This window comes from Pieris rapae, chromosome 23 (assembly GCF_905147795.1).
Source record: "Pieris rapae chromosome 23, ilPieRapa1.1, whole genome shotgun sequence".
Lineage (NCBI taxonomy): Eukaryota > Metazoa > Arthropoda > Insecta > Lepidoptera > Pieridae > Pieris > Pieris rapae.
In genome coordinates this window covers 1,817,139-1,843,189 of record NC_059531.1, presented here as the reverse complement: position 1 = coordinate 1,843,189, position 26,051 = coordinate 1,817,139, and the positions used below count along the sequence as shown (strand labels likewise).

At 33.0% G+C, this 26,051-nt stretch overlaps 1 protein-coding gene across 1 annotated transcript in view; it reads left to right on the top strand.

Annotated features, from left to right (window-relative positions):
* The first annotated feature begins 3,167 nt into the window (after nucleotides 1–3,167).
* Nucleotides 3,168–26,051, top strand: part of LOC110999441 (ATP-binding cassette sub-family C member 4) — a 45,274-nt gene continuing 22,390 nt past the window's right edge. The window contains exons 1-9 of the mRNA XM_045633567.1: nucleotides 3,168–3,527; nucleotides 13,965–14,210; nucleotides 15,494–15,701; nucleotides 17,050–17,275; nucleotides 18,173–18,329; nucleotides 20,447–20,696; nucleotides 21,899–22,153; nucleotides 22,720–22,887; nucleotides 23,663–23,800. Of these exons, the coding sequence (XP_045489523.1) occupies nucleotides 3,454–3,527; nucleotides 13,965–14,210; nucleotides 15,494–15,701; nucleotides 17,050–17,275; nucleotides 18,173–18,329; nucleotides 20,447–20,696; nucleotides 21,899–22,153; nucleotides 22,720–22,887; nucleotides 23,663–23,800 (1,722 nt within the window). The 5' untranslated portion in view covers nucleotides 3,168–3,453. The remainder of the gene's footprint in view (nucleotides 3,528–13,964; nucleotides 14,211–15,493; nucleotides 15,702–17,049; nucleotides 17,276–18,172; nucleotides 18,330–20,446; nucleotides 20,697–21,898; nucleotides 22,154–22,719; nucleotides 22,888–23,662; nucleotides 23,801–26,051) is intronic.

The window sequence follows — 26,051 nt, the reverse complement described above, 5'->3', positions numbered from 1 at the left end:
TACAATAAATATCAAATGAAATGGGTATCGGAGCAACAAAGGAATGGAGCCAAATTAGTAAAGTCGAGTTTTTCAATCAATAATTTATTGGGAAACCAAAGAGATTGTTTTAGTATTTAAGAAACATATAAAAATATTTCGAAAGAAAAGTTGTTTACTTGTCGAAATTTAAAATATTTTTAAGTCTATTCTGGGGGCCATACGGCGTAAACTATGTTTCCCATATGTCAAAATACATTTTAACTCAAAATACATTTTTGACGTACGGTAGTCATGTGATGGGCAGCATGATGTAATCGTAGGTACCATGGCGATTTAAAAGACGAGTTTAAAGCCAGTTCCTTTCGTACGTTTGCGTATGTGATTTAATAATTTGTGTAGCCACACTCCACGCTTATTGCTGACTCTATGGGACTAGACAGGTAGGATACTCTTGACCCATTTTCAGGGCCTTACTCCGTAACTTCCAGAAGTGATAGTGATATCGATAGTAATATCGATCTGAGAAATAAGTATTCAAAGTTGCGTCAACAGATATTAATATTTATTATTTGATCTAATAATCTATAAAAAAATAGATTGATCGTAATCTCGAACTCTAATCTTATGAATTTCACCGATAGCAATCCGCGATTAATTTGACCAATCGAAGCAACTGTCAAAATTGACAGATGGGTTATTAACATATGTGTATGTAAAATTTAATCTCTGATCTGAACTCTTATTTAATTTTGGCATGCTTTTAAAAAATTCGATTGAGATTGCATATTAACTTTGGGCGTAAGAGACATATGTATATCAAACTAAAAAAGTGTCGAGATTGGTATCGCAATTGAAAGTTACGAATAATGGGGTTATTAAATATGGTTAAAATATATTCTTAATATATTGATGTTCGTCTTGTTGCCCAAAAGTTGAGTTAGCTGAATTTATCAGCAAGAATTCCTCACGTCAAAATTAAAACTATTAATTCGACGATGCATTCAACCAAGAATGAGAATAAATTTAGATTATTTATTATTGACTTATATAAACTTTTATTTTTAATTTTATTAACATTTTTAAATTCAAATTAAGCATTCATAATTTACGCGCCAAAACGCTTTTCTAGGCAAGATGGCGTCGCACCTGTATTTATGAAATCGATCAATAATTTTTATTCTTTTCGAAGTTAATCACTATTTTAGAATATACTTAACGCTTTTTAAGCTGTTTAACACAGATAACACTTCATATTTCATACTGCCAAATAGTGTATTTGATAGATGGGTTTACTAGTTAAAATTTCTATTGACAAGAAAACAGCCGAAGTACCTACGAATGCGTTTCAAATATAGCAACGTCAATGACCTCTGTCAAATGTCACTTGAATATTACGGTTTGCAAACTAATTTACATGTTTAATTTTAATTTAGTTTAACTGTTTTTACCGAAGACAATCATAATAAACATTAAAAAAGTTTTAAAACGTTATTAGCAGTTATGTCGTTACAATGGCGTCCTATTTACGCTCGCATAGTATATCTTTATTAATTGTTTTATCATATTTATTAGTATAGACCAGTGTTTCACAACCTTTCTTCCACCATAGCATTCTTTCCTAACATTCTTATGTATGTAAAATACATTATAATTAATATTAAACAATTTAATTATTTACAACAAGAAACTTAAATGATAGGTTTTAGGAAAGAAAATGGTCAGAAATTAGAACTAGAAAATTGTTAACGAAACCCAAAATGCAAATTAAATGTACGAAATCTTAAATAGTCGGTAACGCAATCGTTAGCCCTTTGGGAACGTGGGTGTCTATGTGTGGTTATCACGTACGTGAGCTTTTTACCCGTTTGCCCTGTTTTTCTAAAAAAAGTGAAATTCAAATTTCAAATAATTTTTCGAATATACTCCAATTTTCTGTGACAAGTGAATATTGCCATCGTGACACACCCCCTTATCTCTAATTAATCGGTTTAACTATATAATCTTTCTCTTTTCAATATATTATATACAGTTTTAACAGATATAATCTTTCGTCATACACTGAAATAGGACCGAATTCATTGTTTGTACTTAAATCTTTGTGGTTCGGACATACGACAGTGGACAATGAAGTAATAACTGGTCATTACAAAAGTACTATGCACACGCTCTCGCATATCATATGTTTACTGAACGTGATTCAGCATGAACCGAGAGCAGTATTTGTTGAGATAATTACAGTATATACTGAAAAAACAGTAGGTTTCTAATTGAGATCCGTCTTAGAGCAGTGTTTCCCAACGAGGGGCCCACGCCTCATAGTGGCACAATTCTATTAGAGGGCTGCTTATTTTTTTTAAGTATTTGGATATTTACGTATAAATTTTCTATTAATATCTTCCTAAAACCTATTTTTTAAGTTTCTAAAGTGAACAATTTTATCCTTAACATAACAATGTATGTATGTTTTGTTAAGAATTTTAGAAAGGCTAGTTCATCACTATTGAATCACTAGGTATCATTTAGTTATCAGTTTCTGTATTTCTCTTAAACATCGTCCGTCGATCCACACTGATCGTTTCGTAAGCCATTTTTCGCTTCCGCTGCTCACTGGTATATTTTCGAATCAATTCTAATAAGGATCTTTCAAGAAAATAGTGTAAATACAATTCTCATCATTTTGGCAATTTAATTGTTATCTGATGTTACGCCGCCCATGCGATGGTATCAGATAATCACATAAATACCTATGTTTTTATTATGTGTATTTAGACTATTTTCTTGCAATACAATATATTCAATTTGCGAACCCTTTCAAGTAAATAAACCTGTCAGGGTAATAACTAAACATTTAAAGTATCCTTTTTTTATTTATGGGCATCACTTTTCAACTTGTATATTTTTCTAAGTCCTTGACTGAATATAATATTTTATTAGGCGCTAACTCCATTTATATTTAATGTATAACTTTCGTGTGATATATTATGTCAACAATTAATTATATTGACACTGTTTTTTGTAGGTTAATGTAATTGCCAGCGACCTTAATTATATCTTTGTTACGTTTCTACATACTACGTTTAAGTTTTACTATACATTTCAATTATTATTTCTTTTTCAGTAAAAAATGACAATCTACTGAAATAGCAGTAGTCCGGGCAGCACATCGCCACGACTCGAGTGGCAGGGGCGGGTTAAACTCGGCAGTCGGCCAGTACGTCCCTTGTTCGCTGCTCCTATGTTAAAACATCGATTTACACACGCGACGTGCGTACAAAATCCCGTTTGTTAATAATTCCACTCACAATTCTATTTATAACTTACTGTGATACATTCGTTATTTCTACGAGGAAGATTTGTGTTGTGTTGTGTCCATTGTGATTCCTAGAAAGTTGCCATTTTGGATAATGTGGCGTCGAGCCTAAATTGGGACTGGATGACTATTTTGTGCCTTATTAGAAGTAAATTGTGAAAATGGATTCAAAAGTCGTACTTAAAGAGAAAAATCCACATGACAAAGCGAATTTTATTTCGAAGATATTCTTGTGGTAAGTAATTTTAATAATATTTACGTTATATTTTTTTATTTATACGGCATATTTATATTAAAATATCTCAGCTAAAAACGTCGCACATACTTGAGGTTCACAAATAACTATTTATGTTGATAAGCTGACCAAACGGCTGTGAAGGTCAAATCAAAAAACGCTACCATATCATGGCGACACGAATTTTAAGACGGTATGTATAACAGATGACAAAATTTATCGCCTAATATGTTCAAGAGATATATGATTTAGTTCAAAAACGTATGTAAATGTATTCTTATATATACATTTCTATGAACGCGTTTGTTTTACAATTATTTAAATTATAAAACATGCAGCCGACATCTTTTTAAATTGTATAAAAACATTTTACATGTAGCATTTAAGCAAGTGAGGTCAAATTTGCGGTAGTGTGAAATGTCAGTAACGAAGAACGTTCGTAATTCCTTTCGGAATTCCTTACAATTACATGTTCTATTTCCGACGAAAATGTCCCGCCTTTTCCTTTATTGTACAAATTTTACTTTCATAATCAATAAAAAATATTATGTTCTTAACTAGCTTATCCCTTTGTTTCCTTTCTGTGTTTCTTTATTTTTTCTCGCGTCTAATTTCCCTACCTACCTACTTATAACTATTGCCAGAAATTAAAAAAAAATAGTTCGTTATTTAAAAATTACAGAGTAAATTCACTTCAGTATTATTATCGAAACTACCACAAATAATATGAAATTGCAATACTCTGTCCCAATTGCTCTGTCCTCGGGCGAAGATTAGCGAAGTACTTGTTAATAATAATTATCGAAATAATATTCTTTAATTTTATGGATATTAATTTCAAATCTCTTGTAGTCGACTATTTTATTAGATTAGATACTGACTAATAATCTAATATATCGGTTGCTTACATACAAAAAAGACGCTTGTCTTGCGGAAAGATGTAATTAGCTGTCAAGAAAGAAAGATAGAGATTAAAGATGTCATTTCTTTGACACAAATAAGTTTTTTTAACTATGTTAATTCATTGTAATAATAATACAGATAGTATGATCTCAAATCCCTCGATTCTCTTTTGTTGGAAAAAATATTTTATTGCGCTTAATTTTCGCACTGTAGTTAATATAAAGTAGGTTATTAACGACGGAAGTTATCTTGAATATGTTTATCATGTTATGTTTGGCATATATTTGTTTTTATTTTATCATAGACAATCGATATTTACCAGTATTTTTAATATGTCAAATATTTTAAAAAGAAAAACAAAGCTTACGAAAACGTGCTAAATTATAATCAACCTATTTCGTTTACGGCTGGATGTTTATTTATAAAAAAAAACATCTACCTACTTCCTCAACTAAATCACGCGAAATATAGTTTTTATCCAAAAAATATTTATTTAACAATTATTCTTATTTTTAATTTTATTTTATTTACTATACACTTTTACACAAGACTTCATTGCTTACACTGCTAACTTTTACTATTATTATTATTTTTCTACTAAGTGTTAATTCTTATTCTTACATATTTTTACGACTGAGGCGCAAACTAGCTGATGTGGTCTCTGGCAGAATTACCAGCTCTGTGGAACAGTCTGTTCCTCAGCATAATGCTGAGCCATGGCCAATTATGACCACAGCATACACGCATTACATACTTAAAACGTATATAACGTATATATGTTTTGAGTCAGGGAGTAAAAATATAGATGTACGCTAAATGTACGTTCCTTCAAGAATAGAGCGTACCAATTCTTAAAGGCCGGCTACGCACATGCAATGTGAGTGTGCGCATGGGCACATGCACATGCACATAGGCGGTATCACATAACATCAGAAATAACATTAAATAGTTATTATATATTTGCCGCGGTGGCGTTAATACGTAAGTACCTAATAAATATTAAAATTGGATTAGGTGAAAAAAGTCAGCTTCGTCCTGCCCTTCAGGCGAATGAGCACCCCTAATTTTCTATTTGTTAATTATTATTATTACTATGTACGTTGAGAATATAGTTAGATACACTATATTTGTTTTTTATGAGTTAAGTACTTAAGTGTATAAAAACATCCAGTTTGTTTGACTGAGATTTTAAAAATAATTCAAAATTCTTTGTCTTGACAAAACCAACTAAACTGTTCTTTTTTCTGGCTTAAAACAATTAATAATATAAGGACAACAACCAATTTAGGCTTAGTTAAATAAATTAAATCACAATTAAGTAAGTAGTTAAATGTATTAAATATTTCTTTTCCTTTACTCAGTGGTTGTCTGGAAGAAATCGCTCTAAAGAGATAAGGCCGCCAGTTGCTTTTCATTAAATTATGTTTAATATATATTTTTTTAACCTTTTATGTAATGCAACGAAGTGTTAATAAATAAATAAATACTCTTTGTTTGTTTGTTGCCTTTTCTAAATCTTTTTCTAGTAAAATGTATCATGTATTCTAGTTTTTTGCTATACTTTCAGTGTATTTGTTTGTTATTATATATAATTAATGTTAGCTATAGGATTACTAAATAAATAGAAAAATAAATAAATAAGGACTTCATCTTGTCTAAAAGGATATTTGAAACCTTTTAGACAAGATGGCGTCGCGATCGCCGCATCGCAAGTTATCATGCTTGAATTAGACAAATACAACTTATTTTTCAAACAAAAGCAGTTTATTACGACAAGATACTTAGTACTAATGATCGATTTGTTTATAATTTAATGATTATTTACTTAATTTCTTAATGCTTTGTCGCTTAACTGTTTAATCTCTCCTAAAAGAGATAGAGTAGTTGGCTAAGTAGCTTCAGCGTGCGATTCTAAACCGTGGGCTCGTAGGTTCGATCCCTGCTGTGCACAAATGGACTTTCTTTCAAATAAAATCAAACAAAATCAAAAATCATTTATTCATATAGGTAACATAATGTACTCTTGTGAAAAAAAAAAGAAATATACATGAAATGATTCTAATTTTACTTTTACTGCCAGTTCTCAAATCAAGGGCGTATAACGGAAGAGAAGAACTGGCAAAAACTCTCCGCCACTCTTTGTAATCGCCAAGTTTTGAGTCATACAAATTGTTTGAAATGGAGCAAATCATTAAGGAATAGGACCATTTAAATAATCGTCAAATCTGTTTTAGATTTATTGATTTGTTTTTTTTTATAATTCCCGAATCTTTAGTCACATTCTTCATTTCTGAAGGTCATGTTGGTGGCGCCGCACAACTTCCTCCACTCTCCTTAAGGGTCTTTTCTTGATCAGTTCAGAGAGATCAGTTCTTTTCTGAACGTACATTCTCAAAAACTCACTCGTGTCGCAAGACGATTTTATCTGGCGTCTCTTACATTTACTTGCGTAGTTTCCTTCCTTCTGTATACTATCTATGTAGTAATAATAATAATATTATTTATTGCAAGAATATGGTACAAAATGTTAATGTGTTACAATCGTAAATCGTTCGCATATTCTGCCACACACAGTGGCGCGCTAATTTATCTTAATTTACATTTTACATTATCAGTCAAACTCAATTCTTATATTATCTGTATCGTACATATTAAATTTGTACCAATTAAAATGTCTCACGCGAATAATCATTTATTGAATAGTACATATTTTCCAAAAGTAATAAATAATGTATTCAATAAATATACAGTATTTACAATATTCTTAACCTATACAGAAATAATTAAATACTATATAATGCGTTATTTATTCAATATAAATAAAAAATACATTACATTACTAACTTACCGTAAATATTTATTTTATTTATTTATTTAATTATAAGTTATCTAACAGCTTATACTTATACATATTATAATACAAAATACTAAAACAATGCAGAAAGCCAAAACAGATTACATAGATAAACAATTTATGTATAAAAGATATATATATATATATATATATATATATATATATATATATATATATATATATAGTAACTGAAATATATTATTAAAAGGAGTCCCTTTAGGCAAGGTTCCGAAGATACTGGCAGCGTTCCCCCTTTGAATAGCTAGACTAATTCTTTGTCCAATGTAGCTGCCAGCTCTTCGGTCTCCTGTGATGTCGACTAATCTTTTTCATATTTCCCTAAAAATTCATATCTGAATAACTACATGATATAAAATAACGAGCCCTGATTTTAACGGTTATGTTAGGTCAAGGTTGAAAAACAGGAAAGATCGATATATTTTTTATTGATTGTAAGTGTTTACATGTCTGTGGTTTGTCATTGTCTTTATTAACGATGCGTCTGTGTAAATTATCAGAGATGTGTTTTGAATTTATACTTCTTTTGGTGCGTTAGGGAAAAATTATGTAGGTAAATTTTTACGATGCGTCACACGGTCACAAAATACCGACACCCTGAACATAGTCAATATTTTAAAATAAAAAATGATTTCTTTAAATATGTTGAATTTTTTTTATGTATTATTTATATAAGCTTTATTTAACTAATATATAATAATATTTAAATGTATTAAATACCCTTTTTCTATTGTTAGTGTTGTTTTTTTTACAAACATTATTACATTTTTTTAAACATTTTTATCTTGTTAAAAAAATACGTTTATTTTGGAGCATAAGATCATCAAGGTATCACTTATTCCACGTCATTAAATTTGACTCGTAGGCATCCCTACTCATCGGCAAAGAAGACAGGTGTAGGTCGAGAGAAAAAGCCGGCGTAAAAAACTGTCAGTACTCTTTTAAAAAAAGCAAATCATCAAACAATACTTATTTTAAAACAAATATAGCAAATTATTTGTATATTTGTTTAAAATTATAGTATATATAGGTACAACCACATGTGATTTTTATTGACCTGGATATTAGTTTTTATTATTTTAATAATTTTAAGTTTATATGTTAACTTTAATATGTGTATGTTGTGTGGTTGATATTTAGTGTAAAATCCTTGATCTTGTACATAATTTCAGATTTTCAAATGTTGTTTAGTGTGTAATAACTGTATTTATCTAATAAAACTTTGTTCTGTAAAAAAAAATAACTAAAATATTACAAGTAAACTATGGTCGATACTAGACCCTATTTCTAAGGTGGTTGATATTAAACTGAAGTTGATTTAATTATATTCTTAAATCTAAAATCCCTTACATCATAAGAAGCATGCAAAGTTAAATAATCGTGGTATTGTTTGTATTAACGCTTAAGTCAAACAATACGATGAAACACGATGGTTTTCATCGTCACAGAAAAACACGTCAATCAGAAAAACAATGATTTTGCTCATACTTTTTTTTTATAGAACAGGGGGCAAACGGGCAGGAGGCTCACCTGATGTTAAGTGATACCGCCGCCCATGGATACTCTCAATGCCAGAGGGCTCGCGAGTGCGTTGCCGGCCTTTTAAGAATTGGTACGCTCTTTTCTTGAAGGACTGATCGCCACGCGGAGATACGTGAAAAGCTATTGCATAGATTTTATCGCAGGCATTGAGCGCGGCGACCGAATCAAGAAATTCCGTAACCAAAATAACCTAACACACTATGACGTAAAAAAGGTGCGCCCCGTATGCATTAGAGCAGGACAGAACGCATACTGCGTGTCACATCTCTCTGACGAGATATATAGGCTTGTTAGTCTGGTCTGAGTCTGGTAGATTGAATTAATGTCAAAGAAAAAAAAAATACTGCATAAATAAAAAATAAATAAACAATTATAATTGCATAGGTTGATAAAAAATGCTATGCAATAGCTTTAACGCGGCAGTCCCCGAGTTTCTTTCTGTTTTCTTTTTTTATTGTAAAAGCTTGTTGATCTAGTACTTAGGGTAGCAAATTAAATACTTCAATTATGACTTGATTCACTATAATTCACATCACTGATTTTACATTAACTTGAACAAAGGAACGATCAAAAACCCCTGAAGTTTTTGTTGTACACTTGGTTTGACAGGTAATTTTAAATATGAATTAAACATTTTATATATATTTGTATATGTTAATGACCGAATAATATTAATGATAATAACAATGAGATGAAACGATTCTTAATATATCCGATAATATACGCGTTCGATCGCTGCTAAATAAGCTGTAATGGGCTGTATTAAATTAAAATTATGATATTAAATGAACAATGTATTCAAGGTATTTAATTGGTTAAGGATTAAAGCTGTATTGGTTAAAATCGCTTCGAAAATTAGCCATTATTTGTCGTAAAAAGTAAATGACAAAAAAAAGTTATTGTGGGTTATCCATAACAGATAAACATATGCCATCACGGACTTTTCTGTAGACCTTTTCAATGTGTACAATAGTTAGTACATTATTTTGATAAAACTCGTAGGGTTCAGCCTGCGTTTGCAATGTAAGCGGAAAAAATGTAATTATATACGACATCACATTAGAAACCTCAAAAATAACAGTCCTTCTCTACTCTTTAATGGATGTTATTAAACATATAAATCTTCCTCTTGAATCACTCTGTCTATTAAAACCGCATCAAAATCCGTTGCGTAGTTTCAAAGATTTAAGCATACAAAGGGACATAGGGACATAGAAGGCGACTTTGTTATATACTATGTAGTAATTAAATTTAAAAAAACGCATCAAAATCCGTTGCGAAGTTTTAAAGATATAAGCATACATAGGGATATAGGGATATAGAAAGCGACTTTGTTTTTTACTCTATGCCCATGTCCGCGGAGAAGGTTTCCAACTTTCACACCGTATTTTATTTCTTGCCTTCATCATCAAATTCTTGACAGCCTTACATCGGTACATAGCTGTTTTGGTCTGGCCTTGTTTCATTAAAACGCACTTACCGAATACCAAATTAATCACACATTCATCTTCGATAACCTCCTTTTGAAGTCGGTTAAAATTGTTACAAGAATTCCAACGTTATCAGTCAACGTATAATTGAAAACACACTTCCATGTTTTTTTTTAATTATGGCTTGAATTTTTGTTAAATTTGTAAATTGTGTTGTTGACAATTTAGAATGCTAGCTGTGGAGTCAAAATAAAAATAAACGTGTGAGTAATTATGTACACGTGTTATATATATTTCTTTGGAGTAACATGATAATTTTTTTTGAAGTGAAACTTCTTTAGAATCGTTGTGATTTCAAACCAACGGAAAAGCGACAGTAAAAAGAGACAGAAACATTAATTCATATGATTTAACGTGGGAGAAAATGAGATAGATAAACTTCTTTAAAATCGTCGTGATTTCAAACCGGATGCAGCGGTAAAGTGAGACTGAAACATAAATTCATAAGATTTAACGTGGGAGAAAATGAGATAGGAGGCATTATACAGCCTCTCTTTGCTGCAGCTTTTTCATTTGATCGAATTTCAAACTTTGGTTGTTTTAGTTTTTGCCAAATTAAAGATTTATATTAAACTTATAAATTAAAATGTATCATTAAAATATACTGTTTTTAAAGGACACACACATTAAGATAGTGGAAAATGATTAATTTATATTTGATTAATTATAAAAACTTTGTTTTTGAAGGTTTCACTTCTACCATGTGTGAATTGCACATATGTTTTTTTTATTTTTACATTCCGTCTTGTTCTACGTTTGTAGAAAAAACGACACTGATCATACAAAAACTGAATTTAATACATTGAAAGTTTGATTATAACGCATAGCATAGTTATTTAAAGTTTATTTATACATCACAAAAAAAAGGTTGACTAAGTATATCTAACTTCAAGGTGTCGGTTTTTTGTGACCGTAAAAATTTACTTTCATCGTTTTCATTCAAAAATTCTTCACCCGAGAAGCGGTTGTAGAATATTCAAATATATTTACAATAAAACTCTATGTTTGAAAGTGGGTAACAACTTTAAGCGTTTAACCCCCGAACCCAATCAAATATTAAAAAATCAGTTTTATTTTATGATAAATTTGAGATGGTATTTTATACAACTTTGTTACCTGTACCCTGCCAAAGCCACCGCTGCCTCAGATCATTTGGATCATTTCCTTGTACTAGGGACACAGAAAATTTTTCAGCTTTTTTTAAAATCCGAAGGTCTAGCACTCACGGGCTCTTGGACTATAATACTTTCACTGTTTTGAGATTCAAATTTAAAACATATTCCAATACATATAGTTCCAAATTTAAAATTGCCGGGAAATATGGAAAGGATATAAATTAAAAGGCATGCCGCGTATATAAGTAACATAACTTATGTTCGGTTGCATACCTCCCGTGTTCATTGACTTTTATAATATTACATTCCTAGCTAAAAGGTCTAATACATTTTATTGAGGAATGTTCATTCATGTGAATGTTCATTTTAATTAATTCAAGGCATAAATTTTATCTTTAATAGAAATTTTAACGAGCAATAATAAAAGACTGTTTCCCGCGCTTTTACTTTTTCTTTTTAACTTCGCGCGCTTTTTTTTAATTGCCAGTAACATTGTCATAGGTTGGCGTTCAACCTCTTTGGTAATTAAAAAAAAGAATTTTTAATGTTATTCAAACCAACCAGAATAAAATAAAAAAATTAAATACGTTTATTTTGGAACATACGATCATCATGGTATCACTTATTCCACGTCATTAAATTCGAGCCTGTAGGCATCCCTACTCATCGGCAAAGAAGACAGAGGGTGTAGGCCGACAGAAAAAGCCGGCGTAGCAAATCAAATCTAAATAGTGAAGCAAATCATCAAACAAAATTTAAAACAAATATAGCAAATTAATTAGAAGTAGCCTGCACTAGTCCCAGGCCCGAATAAATAATAATAGGTCTAGGCCACAAACCAGCTAATTCTAGAAAGTGGCATAAAGTGAATACTAATGCCATAAAAACAGCGTATTAAATCTGCTTTCATAATATTATGTGCGCAAATCACATGCTTAGCTTTATCAGGTTATCTCTTTATATTTGCGTTTCATATGAATGTTATCTTTCAAATGGCCGCGTGCCAATTCAACACTGCATTGTTATATTTAAAATATAGCCACGGGAAACGATGCGAAGTCCATCGGTCGTAGGTTCGATCCCCGTCTGTGCACCAATAAATTTTATATTTTTATTTATCAAACATTTTAAGAAAACTTGCGAACGAAACAGTTGACGGTGTCAGGCAGAGGAGGCTTATCACATGGATTACTGTTGTCACGGGATTATCAAACGACGCATACATTTTTTAAAGGTTTTTCTTGTTAAATAAAGCGTTTATTTTGGAACATAATTCATAAGATCATTATTATCACTTATACCACGTCATTAAATTTGACTCGTAGGCATCCCTATTATCGACAAAGAAGACCGAGAAAAGCCGGCGTAAAAAACTCTCAGTAAAAAAGGCAATACTTATACAGGGGGCAAACGGGCAGGAGGCTCACCTGATGTTAAGTGATACCGCCACCCATGGACACTCTCAATGCCAGAGGGCTCGCGAGTGCGTTGTCGGCCTTTTAAGAATTGGTACGCTCTTTTCTTGAAGGACCCTAAGTCGAATTGGTTAATTATTTAAAATCATATTTCTCCTGGTTCGAAACTGTGTTAGAGTTTTTTCTACTCGTGCGGTACCTAAATCGATCTGGTTTTAAAAATATTACAGATCCATCCAAGGCGCCATTGTTGTGTGCTCTAATAGATTCGTTTGGCTATGTGATTCAACAAATGCCGCGTTTATTATCATCAATTGAGCAAATTGAGATCTATTCTACAACAAAAGAGCGTGTCACAATGTACTTGTCTTGGGTTAAATAATTTAAACAAGCATCTGGTTTTCCCACGTTTATTTGTTTATATAAACCTAATGTATATAAAAAAATCTATACATACGTAGTAGATGATAGAAAAGTAAAAAAATTAACTTAAATATTATTAATTTTGATAAAAAATTTACAATGATTTAAATAGATTTTATAAATATTAAATAATTAGACTTTTCTTTAAATTATTTTTTATTAAAAATTTAAGGCGGGCCCATATCTACAAAAAATTCGCACACTATTTTTACTGTGAAATAATATTGAATTCCCTCATTGAATCCAATCGTTTGTTACATATGCACTTTGTTTGTTTGTTTGTTTCCCGCAAGTGGCGTAAGGGCTTCGGCTTCGGCCGTCAATCGCCTGAAGGGCAGGACGGAAGCTCACTGGAGTGAGCGAAGTACGCAGAAAAGGTCCTCGCCTTCCCCGGTGTAGGCGGTTTTTTACCCTAATCTGTTTTTTATGGCTACTGTTATTATTGCGGCCGGCTTTTAATTTGTCATTGTATCATCTGGTCTGGGTATCATCCGTTAGTACGTGTCGGGGGCTACTGGTATATGTTGTCCATCTCTTTTTATTACGGTGTTGCGTCAGGTACCGGTATAAGTTTTGCGGGGCAAGGGGAGTGGAATAGATATCTAACAAATTTATTTATTTAATTTATTTAAATGATTTTAGTTTGGCATTTGAGTAAAGAATAATTTTATTTTCAGTTGGAGCCTACCATTATTTTACAAAGGCTACAAGCATGGCATCAACGTGGAGGACCTGTGGCAGGCGAGGGACATCGACCATTCAGGCAAACTTGGCGATCGTCTTGAGGAGGCCTGGAATAAAGAACTGAAAAGATCACGCACTGATAACACAAAGCCGTCGCTCCAACGAGCTTTGATTTCGTGCTTTTGGCTTGAGTATATGTTAATTGGTATACTGGTCGGGATACTTTTTATTATACTATGGTGAGTTGTATCTGTAATTTATTATCTATGGAACTCTCTTACACCTCATTTACTTCGTTGTATGTATCGCGTTTACACACTCGTCCTGCCCACTTCTCTGCTCACTACGGCTGAATGTAAATGCATTACAGCAGTCATCTGTCCAGTGTTTTGCCCTAGTGGCTTTAAAGTCTCACTCTCAACCCGTTGGTGTACAATTGGCTGCACAGTTGAGTTGAGTTGTTGAAAACATTATGAGGAAACTGGGAAAAGTCGACGACGTGTGTCAGGCACGGGTTGATCAGCTACTTGGCTATTAGAAGACAATTAAAGAATACATAAATCTGAGACCCGGATATTAAAAATTTGTTCGGTTTTTTTAATTCTAATGGCGGGTTGAGTCTATTAAGCTAAAACATTAATAGACATTATTAGACAGAAAATATTAAAACGTTTATTATTAGACATATGACAATATATTTATTTCCAACACACACATATATACAGTATTTACAATTATATTAACCTACATAGTAATCATAAGTTGTTTAGCAATTCTATAAGATTAATTTTAGTAATGTATTTCAGTTTTAATTTGTTGATTTGGTTATGAACCTTCAAATACTCATCATATTTCTTTATTTAGTTTTTCCCTTACTAGGGTTGCCTGAAAAGGTTGCCTTGACAGCGATAAGGCCGCTCGTTACATTTCTAATAATTTATGATATTTTGTTTATATATAGTATATACGAAGTATAAATAATAATAAAAATGGATAAATAGAAAATTAAAACAAATTTTGAAAAGTTTGGCTCCCGTCCTTGCGGCTAGCAGCAAATGCTAGCGGCATTTCCTCGCTGATTTGCGATACTTCTTCGTTGAGGAATGCCCCTGCTCTGAGGTTACTGGTACCAGGTGCCAACTTAAATGTTTAATTAGCTGTGCACATGAACCCCACGGCCCAAGGTTCTACTCCACAAGCAACGAACTGATTAACATCAGACTATATTCTTATTTCTTACATAGTAACAATAATAAATAATTGATAAATAGAAAATTCAAACAAATTGAAAAAGTTTGGTCCTGTGGCAGTATTTTCATTTCTGGACCTTCCTCTTGTAATGCGATAATTATTTGTTGGGAAAGCAATGGGGTCACCGATACCCCCCCAGGTTTTAAATCTTTAATTAGCTGTACACATAAACCCCACGCCCCAAGTCTCTACTCCAAAACAACATCAAAATTAAAGAAGAATCTTACATTTCAGCTGTTTATTATTGACTACATCCCTCTTCTTCTTTCAGGCCCATGATACCATATACGCTAGCGTTGTTCATTGGATATTTTTCCGGAGAAAAAACACCGGAGTCTTACAGAGACGCTCACATTTACAATTTCCTATTGAATTTCATAACAGTGAACACTGCGATATTTTTATGCCACTCTCAATTGGGACAAGGCTGCGTTGGCATGCGGGTGAGGATAGCCTGCTGCTCGCTGATATATAGAAAGGTATACATCTTATATATAAAATTCTTGTGTCACGTTGTTAGTAACCGAACTCCTCCGAAACGGCTCGACCGATTCTCATGAAATTTTGTGTGCGTAGGTAGGGTATAGGGTATTGGGTAGGTCTGAGAATCGAACAACATCTTTTTCATCCCCCTAAATGTTAAGGGTGGTTAACCCCTAATTTTTTTTATTTATTTTTTTAGACAAAATTCGTTTTTTATTTTTTTACGATACACCATACAAAAATACATGAAACCCTAAATTTTCACCCCTCTACAATCATCCCTTATGTTTTTTTTGTTAATTATAAAAACAACGTTTGCCGGGTCAGCTAGTATAATATATATATATATATATATAGCTGGTTGTAGCTTCGAAACTTGCGTATGAAGTAATAATAAAAAAGCCGGAAACCAAAACTTTTTATGGCGAACTTTGATTAATTAAATACTCTGATCCGAGAGCTAGGGGATGGCAATGGTTTGAAAAAATAAACGAGACGCTCGCACGGATCCGAGTGGGCACCGCTACTATGACCCCGCTCCATCCGAGTAAGGAGTACTAACGCCCAAACCCAATAAACTATCTCAATTCATTTTTGCCTATATGATATAGACATCTTTATCCAAATATAGGTAAAAGCGTGCCAATAACCAATCGACGAATTGTAATAACCATCTGTCGATATAAGCTATCCATTATAGATAGGATTGATGTATGTGGATAGACCTTTGTATGAAAATGACACTTCAACTGTGCCAATATCCTATCTTATGATTTGAATTTAACCAGTTTTTAAAATAATTAAAAAGCTACATATTTGATATGTTTTAATCATAGACATGTTTATTTCAATATTATTTGTACGGTTTTATTTACTTTATTTGGTTTATTATCAAATATGAGTGTAAAGAGCGAAGAGATAGCATTCTATCCGTCGCCAAAAATGGATTGTCTTCGTAGGTTTTGGTTATTGGGATGCAGATAGGTGATCGATGGACTGTCACGGTCTGATTGAAACAATCTGAGATTATTTATTTATTTATTTAGTACTCCTACAGCTAACATAAATTATATAAAATTACAAACACATACACTGAGAATATAGCCAAAGATGGAATACATTTAACAATAAAAAGATTTACAAAAGGGAACAAACAAACAAAAATTATTTAATACATTTGACTAATTGTGATTTAATTTATTTAACTAAGCTTAAATTAGTTGTGTTGTGTGATGGTGTAAAAGTGTGGGTATGCACGTGATGGTGTGTATGTGGGGTGTGGATTAGTGTGGTTTGGGCGTTAATGCGCTAATAAATATTAAACAATTCTAAACATTCTTCTAGATTCTCAAACTGAACCGTGCTGGAATGAGCAATACAGAACCTGGCCAAGTGATCAATCTAATGTCGAATGATGTGAATCGATTCGATTTGGTTGCCATGTTCCTTCACTATATCTGGGTGATGCCTATCGTTGTAATAGTGGTGTCGTATTTGGTCTGGCAACATATACAATGGGCCATGTTCGCCGCGCTAGCTGTGATATTCCTTCAGACTGTTTTTATTCAAGGTACCTAACATAATCTTTTTAGTTTTAGTTAGTTATTAATATTGTTTTTTTTTCAGTTTCTCTAGATTAAGGTTTTATAGATTAATATAAATATATTTTGTTTTTTACCCACTCTTTTGTACGTGGGTACTACAGTAACCAAAAAACCGGTATATAACTTCTGGTTATGCACTTCTTGCACTCATCATTTTTTTTTATTGTTTTCTTTTCTTACTAGGGTTGCCTGGAAGAGATCGCTTGTTAGCGATAAGGCCGCCCGTTGCATCCCTTGTAATTTATATATATTGTGTTGTTTGTATTTCTTTCTAGCAACGAAGTGTGAATAAATAAAATAAATAATTTTAGCCCCCGCGAACTTCTTTTCGTTTATGTTATTACTTAGCCTTCTTAGTAGCTACATATGGAATTATTATGCTTTTCTTTGCTTGCTTTTCCTGGTACGCGGGATTTTTTTCTTTTTCTTGCTTTTATAAATTGTCTGTTCCATTTTCATGTTGTGTAATGTGTAAATTAATGTAAATTAATATATTATTTATCTTTTTGCACTCATCATTTTTTCTTTTTCCCTTACTAGGGTTGCCTGGAAGAGATCGCTTGTTAGCGATAAGGCCGCCCGTGGCATTCCTTATAATTTTTATGTGTGGTGTTATTTGTGTATTTTGTATTGCAACAAAGTGTGAATAATTATTCAATGGATCCAGCCATCTTCAAACTTATCGCTTATTTATTTGGCTTGTGGTTATTTAAACTAACTTTGAAATTTATCCCTAATCCCTAAGTTTCAAATTATCGGGAGTAGATTGTTTTGTAAGACATGAGAAGACAGACAGGAGAAGATTGTGTTGTTGAAGTCGCCATAATTTTTGGATGGAGTCAATATGAATATTTAATTTTCAGTGTATTTGAGCAATAAGCAAGGAACTCTTCGCGGGAAAATAGCGAAACGGACGGACGAGAGAGTGAAAGTGATGAGCGAACTTGTAAACGGTGTGCAGGTTATAAAAATGTACGCGTGGGAGAAGCCATTTGAGAAACTTGTTGCTACCCTCCGAAAGTAAGTATTGATACCGTCACACAACGGAAAATATTATGATACATGTACTTTGATGTTTGATGGAAGTAGTTCAAGTATTACGCTACGAATTTGGGGGGGGGGGGGGTTTGGGTTGAAACATTGCGATGGGCGGGGATTGAATTATGACTTATTCTTAATACTATTTTCGACTTTCCGATACTTTAGAGCACAAAAATGGCACAATTACGATACGTTTTACTATTGGGTACAGAAAACACTCCAAAAATACTTGCTACTACTATCTTTTTAGTTTTTAGCTTGATTTTTTCATATTTTTTTTTTATATCTTTAGATTAAGGTTCTATATATTTTTTCATATAAAATTTCTTTATGCACTTCTGTCACTTTATGGATCCTATTTCTTTTTTTAATTTTTCCTTTACTACGGTTGCCTGGAAGAGATCGTGATAAGGCCGGCCTTTATAATTCTTATGTATTGTGTTTTTTTAATGCAACCAAGTTTAGAGACTATTTATTATTAAGACTTAGAGAATTATTTTTAAATGACAAACAGGTTTTATTGCAAGTACCTTAATTGCAGTACGTAAGACTTTTCGCGCTTTCGAATCTAAATTCTCATGTTTTCGATGCAGACTGCGACCCTAAGATTAGTATTAAGCTGTCCTTTAAATCGACAGCGAGATCCAATTTAAAAAAATGTGTGCGGGTGTACACACGTAAGAAGTGAAACTTCTTTATAACCATTTTTCGAAAAATGATCTTCTATATGCAACTTTACAGAAATTGGTTCAATAATTTTAAATTGGATAAAGTTTAACAAAATGCTTTTATTACCAGACATGAATATAAATAATACAATTATTTCATTTTACCTTATTACTACAATAGTATTACAGAATTTCATTCATTGTAATACAATTATTACTATTATTTATTATCATTGATATCGTTATTATATGTTTCTGTTATTGATGCCTTATGGTAACCAAAATATGTAACATAGAAATATACGGATAATTTTAAAGATAAATTTAAAAATTATCCGTCATTGGTAAATTTTTTTCCAAAGCCGATAAAAAGTATCACTTAAAATTTTCTAAAAATCATATTCATAAAGTGTACCTGGTCGAGGGTAAACTTTGCAGTAAACGAGTTCAATATTTAATATATATTCTTTATCAGTATATATTTTTATCACTATATCAATATAATCTTGACATTATTAAGGAATAGATTGGCGGTATTGTCTTCTAATCGACTTATAGCTTCTGCTAATGGATTAGCTAGTACCGTGTTTATGATTATTACGATGTTTCAATTTTAATGCTATCAAATTATTTCAGTATAATTAGTATTATTACTATTTTCTTGTGAAGCCAAGTCCATTTCAAGAATCGTCAAGCTGACTTAAATGTCATTGCTTGTGGCGGCGTCCATGCGTCGGGTTTTCTCTCTCCCTAAAATATGGCGAGGGGGCCGATGGCTGGCCATGCGTCATACTCGTGAACGGGTGATACTTGTGGTGACTGGTCGTACTTGAATTCGTGTATGCGGTGATATTAGTTGTTTCTACTGCGTATTTGCGTGTTGTTCTCACGAGTATATAAGTGCGTGCTCCAATTTCACCATGCCTCCTGCAGATAGAGGACAAATCTTTATTTATTATATTCACATAAAGAAGAAACGAAGTTCGCGGGGGCAGCTAGTTTAAATATATGATCTCTAATACAGTTTAAAGGCGGCCAATGTTCTCTTATCGAAATGACTATTTACTATAAACGTATAGTTAAGTAAGTACGTATAAGTAAATCAGTAAGTAAAGCACTTTGAACTGAAATAACATTAAAATTTGTTCACTTTAGTGTGGTAACACCAGTGTATCCACTTTGTACTTAAATAAGATTAAACTTTGTACCTTTAAGTGTTGCCAGTATAAGCAGATCAAACTGAAATTAGATTAAAGTTTGCTCCATTTAGTGTTTCCATTATAAGGATATCGACCTTAAGATTAAACTTTATTCCTTTAGTGTTGCCAGTGTAAGAACGTCGATCATAAACAAGATTAACCTTCGTTCACGTGAGTGTTGCCAGTTCATTTCGCACTTAAATAAGCTTAAATTTTCTATTTGTTTCAGATACGAAGTAAAATTTATCCTACACACATCCTTTATAAAGGGATTCTCTACAGCGCTGACTGTTTTCACCGAGAGATTTATTTTGTTCTCAGCTGTTGTTGCGTTTGTATTGATTGGAGGTGATATAAGATCGACAATTACATTCTCACTCGTACAGTATTATAACTTGCTGCAATTGGCGTGTAATATATTCTTTCCTCTTGCTCTTGCTTGTCTTGCGGAAGCAAGGGTATCTGTTCGAAGATTGGAGGTGAGTAACTATATAAAAGTCAAAATTTATTTATTCATATAGGTAACATAATGTAGGTACACTTATGAACGTCAAAAAAATAAATATTAAATGATTCTAATTTTACATTTACTGCCAGTTCACAAATCAAGGGCGTAGAACGGAAGAGACGAACTGGCAATAAACTCTCCGCCACTCTTTTTAATCGCCAAGTTTTTTTTACGTCGGTTAAGTTTAAATACAATTATACATAACTATTCTCCGTAAAAAAGTGTTTTCTTTATATATATAATCATTTCAACTGTACTGGTCATAGATTCAGATAACAGACCACTTTGTGGAACCAGCTGCCCACATTTCCGAACCAATTCGACTTAGGGTCCTTCAAGAGCGTACCAATTCTTAAAAGGCCGGAAACGCACTCGCGAGCCTTCTGGAATTGAGAGTGTCCATGGGCGGTATCACTTAATATCAGGTGAGCCTCCTGCCTGTTTGCCCTTTGTTCTATAAAAAAGGAAATAAGGATGCAACGGCTTATCAAACGATTTCTTCCCAGTGTAGGACACGATGGATTCAGTCGCTGGTACAGACACCTCGTTTCATTATATTCTTTATATCAAAATAGGTACACAATTGTCTGTAAGGAGGAAATTAGTATCAAAAAGGCACCTTTGAAAATGAAAAAAAAAAAAAAAAGAAGTCAAAACGATACTTAGTTGCCCCTTCCAAAAGGTAGTTTCATATGGAGTAGAATCGTACTTATTTTTTTTAATAGTTTTTACAATATTTTGTAAACAATGATTTGATGATAATTATATGTGAACCCCATGTACTTAAAACTAAAAAGCTACAAAAAAAATATTATAGTGTTATAAAAAATGCAACAGATAACTTTTATTATGTTTATACATGGTGCTCGTTTGGCTGATACTACTAACACTGCCTTTAAAATTAAAAAAAAAAGTCTTCGTCGAAGTTTCTATTGGAGTTTATTTACGACTTTCATAGAAATATACATACATATCGCAGTAAAGTAATTTAATCAGAGAGTTAATTGAATCTCTAGACATTTCATTAAAGATCAATATTCAATTCAGTCGCTAGCATTTTGATTTAATTAGCTGTTTTATTGTTGCCTGGAAGAAATCGCTTGTCAACAATAAGGCCGTCTATTGTGTATATTTATGTTTTTTGTAACTGTAAATAAATAATGTTTGTTACAGGATTTCCTTAGCTTAGAAGAACTCTATTCGCCGGAGAAAGTTGAAGGTACGAAGTATGAAAACGGAAATGTCATCTTAAACGGTGGTGAAAAGGAAAATGGGTATAAGGACAAACATCACAACACGGGTCTGGTGTTGTCCAACGTCACGGCCAGTTGGTTACCGAATCCAATCGTTCATACATTGAGAAACATTAATATAACAGCTGCACCTGGGGATTTCATCGGCGTCGCTGGTCTTGTTGGTGCTGGGAAGGTCAGTTATCATCTCTGTTAATCTTCTACAAATCCGAATAGGAATCTAGGCAAGAAAAGAGTACTCAGGAAATGCCGGTAACGTTTAGCTCTGGTGGTATATAACATTAGAGACTCTCTTTCTGTCGTAACACATTTGGATCTATCAATAACATTGGGGGCGTTCGCGTATGACGTAAGCAAATGAACTGCAATTGATTCCCCCCCCACTCCTCTTGTCAGCAAAAATAAGCAAAGTTCTGAAAAAGAATCGAACATAAATGAATTATATTTTGTATGAATCCTCTAAAATGAATTTCGTTATCAAGCATAGACAATGTGTGGGTAATATGTGTAAAAAAGTAAATAATTATTGTTACGTCATCACTAAATAACAAATGAAACACAAAGTGCTTACTTAGTACTTGAACGGCCCCTATATAATAAATTTGTATATCTATAAAACAATAATGCTAATAAACAAAATATCCACATGAATGATAGACAATTTTGTAACATACTACAGATAACGCAAACAAACCATAGACAACAAATTATAGATTCAATAAACGTTATAATTGCCCACAGTCGTCATTGCTGCAAGTGATACTTGGCGAATTGAAGCCCTCCCAAGGCACATTATCCCTGGGCGGTGCTCGAGTCGCCTACGCAAGTCAGGAACCCTGGCTTTTTGTGGCTACAGTTCGACAGAATATCCTCTTCGGCCTGCCATATGATCGCCTGCGCTATAAAAAGGTATTTTACGATTTTCTTCAAGTGGGTTAGATCCGTCTCTGTTGTTCACAGCGTAATCACAAATTGTAAGAAAGAGACGAAAACCTTCAGTTTAAATATGGAAATGCTCTTCATTTGTCAACAAGTAGTGAAATACAGTAATTCTTTTGTTAATCTCGAAACTTAAAAAAGACTAGAAGGATAGGAAATTAAACACTTTTAACAGATTGAAGCGTATTATTATAAACTTATAATTATTTTACATAATTTTTAAATTAAACACTTCTTCACTTTTCCGATTTTACATAAAGTGTATCATTTCGAAGTTTTTAATGGCCTTTTTTGTCTGTTTTTTTAAATGGAATCTCGCTATTGCCCTAAAGGACCTTTACAGCTAAACTCGGGTTGGTTCTAATTAAAGATCGATATTCAATCAAGTCGCTAAAGTTTCGTCAGACAAGTGAGTGAACAGAACGTTTAACGAGTTTCCTAAACTTTCCTAACAACAAGCCTAACCTAACCGTTTACAATAAAACAAAACACGGAATTTCCAAGCTCTCAGTTCTTCACGAAATAACTATAACAAATCAAATAATCATGGCCGAGAAGGTTTTACATTATTAACCAACACGCTGACTTTCGGTCAGACAGATAGTTAAACGTTTTCAACCCTGCTTTATTTCTAGCGACTTAATTGAATATCGATCTTTAATTAACTGTCTAGTGATTCAATTAACTCTCTGATTTAACTACTTTACTGCGACATCTGTATTCTCACTGAATCAAAAATTACCAGGTGGTGACCGCCTGCGCACTGTTGCGTGATTTCGAGCAACTACCCCTCGGAGATTCTACGTTGGTGGGAGAGCGCGGTATCAGCCTGAGTGGTGGGCAGCGCGCGCGCATAGGACTGGCTCGGGCTTGTTATAGAGAGGTATGTGGTAATGTTGTATGAAAAAGAAGAAGAAGAATGTATGAAGGAGAAGAATGTATGAAGAAGAAGAATGTATGAAGAAGATGAATGTATGAAGAAGAAGAATGTATGAAGAAGAAGAATGTTTGAAGAAGAAGAATGTATGAAGAAGAAGAATGTTTGAAGAAGAAGAATGTATGAAGAAGAAGAATGTTTGAAGAAGAAGAATGTATGAAGAAGAAGAATGTATGAAGTATTAATACATATGAAATCCGACGGCGTCTATAGGTACGGAAAATTATTCGATTTTGATATTCTCTTTCATAATTATTTTGATTTCGTCTATTTTCTGCTAATATAACGGAGTATTAATATACATAATAAAATCCGGCGGCGTCTGTAGGTATGCGATAAATTCAAATTCTCTTTCATTTGTATTCAAGTTTAGGTGTCAGGCTCATGTTATGCAATGTAAGCATAGTAAGAAATCTGATGAGATTCAGAAACGAGTCTTAGCACGTCCCATACCGAAAGGGAAAGTAGAAGAGTGAGAGGAGAGGAGTTCAGAGGAGTTTTTCGGACTAATACCTGCAGCTGAGTTTCCCCGGACGTCAAGGCCGATTACAAATTCCGTCGTTCCACAACTGAGCGTTTTTCTGAGGCAGTTTTAGCCGCGCACCACCTCTTTGTGGAACCAGCTGTCTTCTGAAGTATTTTCGAACCAATTCGACTTAGTTTCCTTTAAGAAAAGAGCGTCTTTTTAAAAGGCCGACAATGCATATGAGAGCCTTCTGGTAGTGAGAGTGTCCATGGGCGGTATCACATAACATTAGTTTAACATTCTGCCTGTTTGCCTCCTATTAATTACAAACGCTAGGAATAAAAATAAATACATTTTAGTCGCATTTTTATTAATGTCGGTATATAGTAAAATTTTAAGTTACGTTTTTATTGTTTGGTTTTTATTTTTATTTTATATACAAATTAAAAAATTAAATTGTAATACAAGGTCTCAAACCGGTTGAATTTTCTCAGTAACATACAATAGGCAATAGAAATATGTATTTGGTTTACCCAGCGTTATATCCAATCTAACGGGTTTAAACCGATTTGATTATTTGGTTTGTGTGTACACGCGGTAAATAATAGTATAATTATAAATTAGAAATAGAAAGAAATTAAATAAAAATATAATTTACTTCTTTGAAAATTTGAAAGACATAGAATAACGCATTATCTAGTTCAATAAAGTTTATTTAATTATCACAACTAATTTAAAATGTTAACCATAGCTAACTACAGGGTGTCGGATTGTTATGATGTTAATTGTTATGTGCGCGCGCATCGTAGACTAATCGTACTTTTTTTTAGTTTTGAAAAGGCGTTCCGCGCTTGTTCAATTCTTCAGTACTTCACCATTCGAGCGATTGTTAAATGCGCATATAGAAAGAAAATCATTAGTACACGTGTAGTTGGTGATTACTTATAAAAAAATGTAATCAATGTTTTTTCAAAATTGTAGAGCTCATTGACATATGATAGCAACACACTAATTACAATGTACTTAACATGTAATTATCAAGTATATTTCCTGTTATATAAACCTACATTTACTGAACGCTTCCTGGGTCATGGGGGTGCTTTAAATAATACAGGATTTTGGTTTTCTTCTTCTTCAAGTGCCTCTCCATTACTGGAGACTGACCTTCAATTTCCTGAAACGCGTCTCGTCCTGCGCCGGATGTAGCAACTCTTCCGCATTTAACACCACTTTGTGGAACCAGCTGCCGACTGAAGTATTTCCGAACCAATTCGACTTAGGGTCCTTCAAGAAAAGGGCGTACCAAATCTTAAAAGGCCGGCAACGCACTCGCGAGCCCTCTGGCATCGAGAGTGTCCATGGGCGGCGGTATCACTTAACAGCAGGTGAGCCTCCTGTCCGTTTGCCCCCTATTCTATATAAAAAGAAAGTTCCTTTAGGCATGGTCAATATAATTCGGATGTGTTGTGAGATGGTGTGTATGTGGGGTGTGCTATGATGTGACATTTTTAATATTCCTTTTAGCATAATTCGCGATAGCTTGGGCGGTGGTATCGCATAACATCCTGAGCCTCCATGGATACAGTTCCATTCTGGAAGGAGGAGGATAATCTAATAAACTTATCATATCATATTTTATCATAGTGAAATGCCAAGATAAAACCCTTATCAACCAATTTCAATAGTTTTTGCTGATCGTATCTAGTAAAACATGTTTCCTATACTGATAAG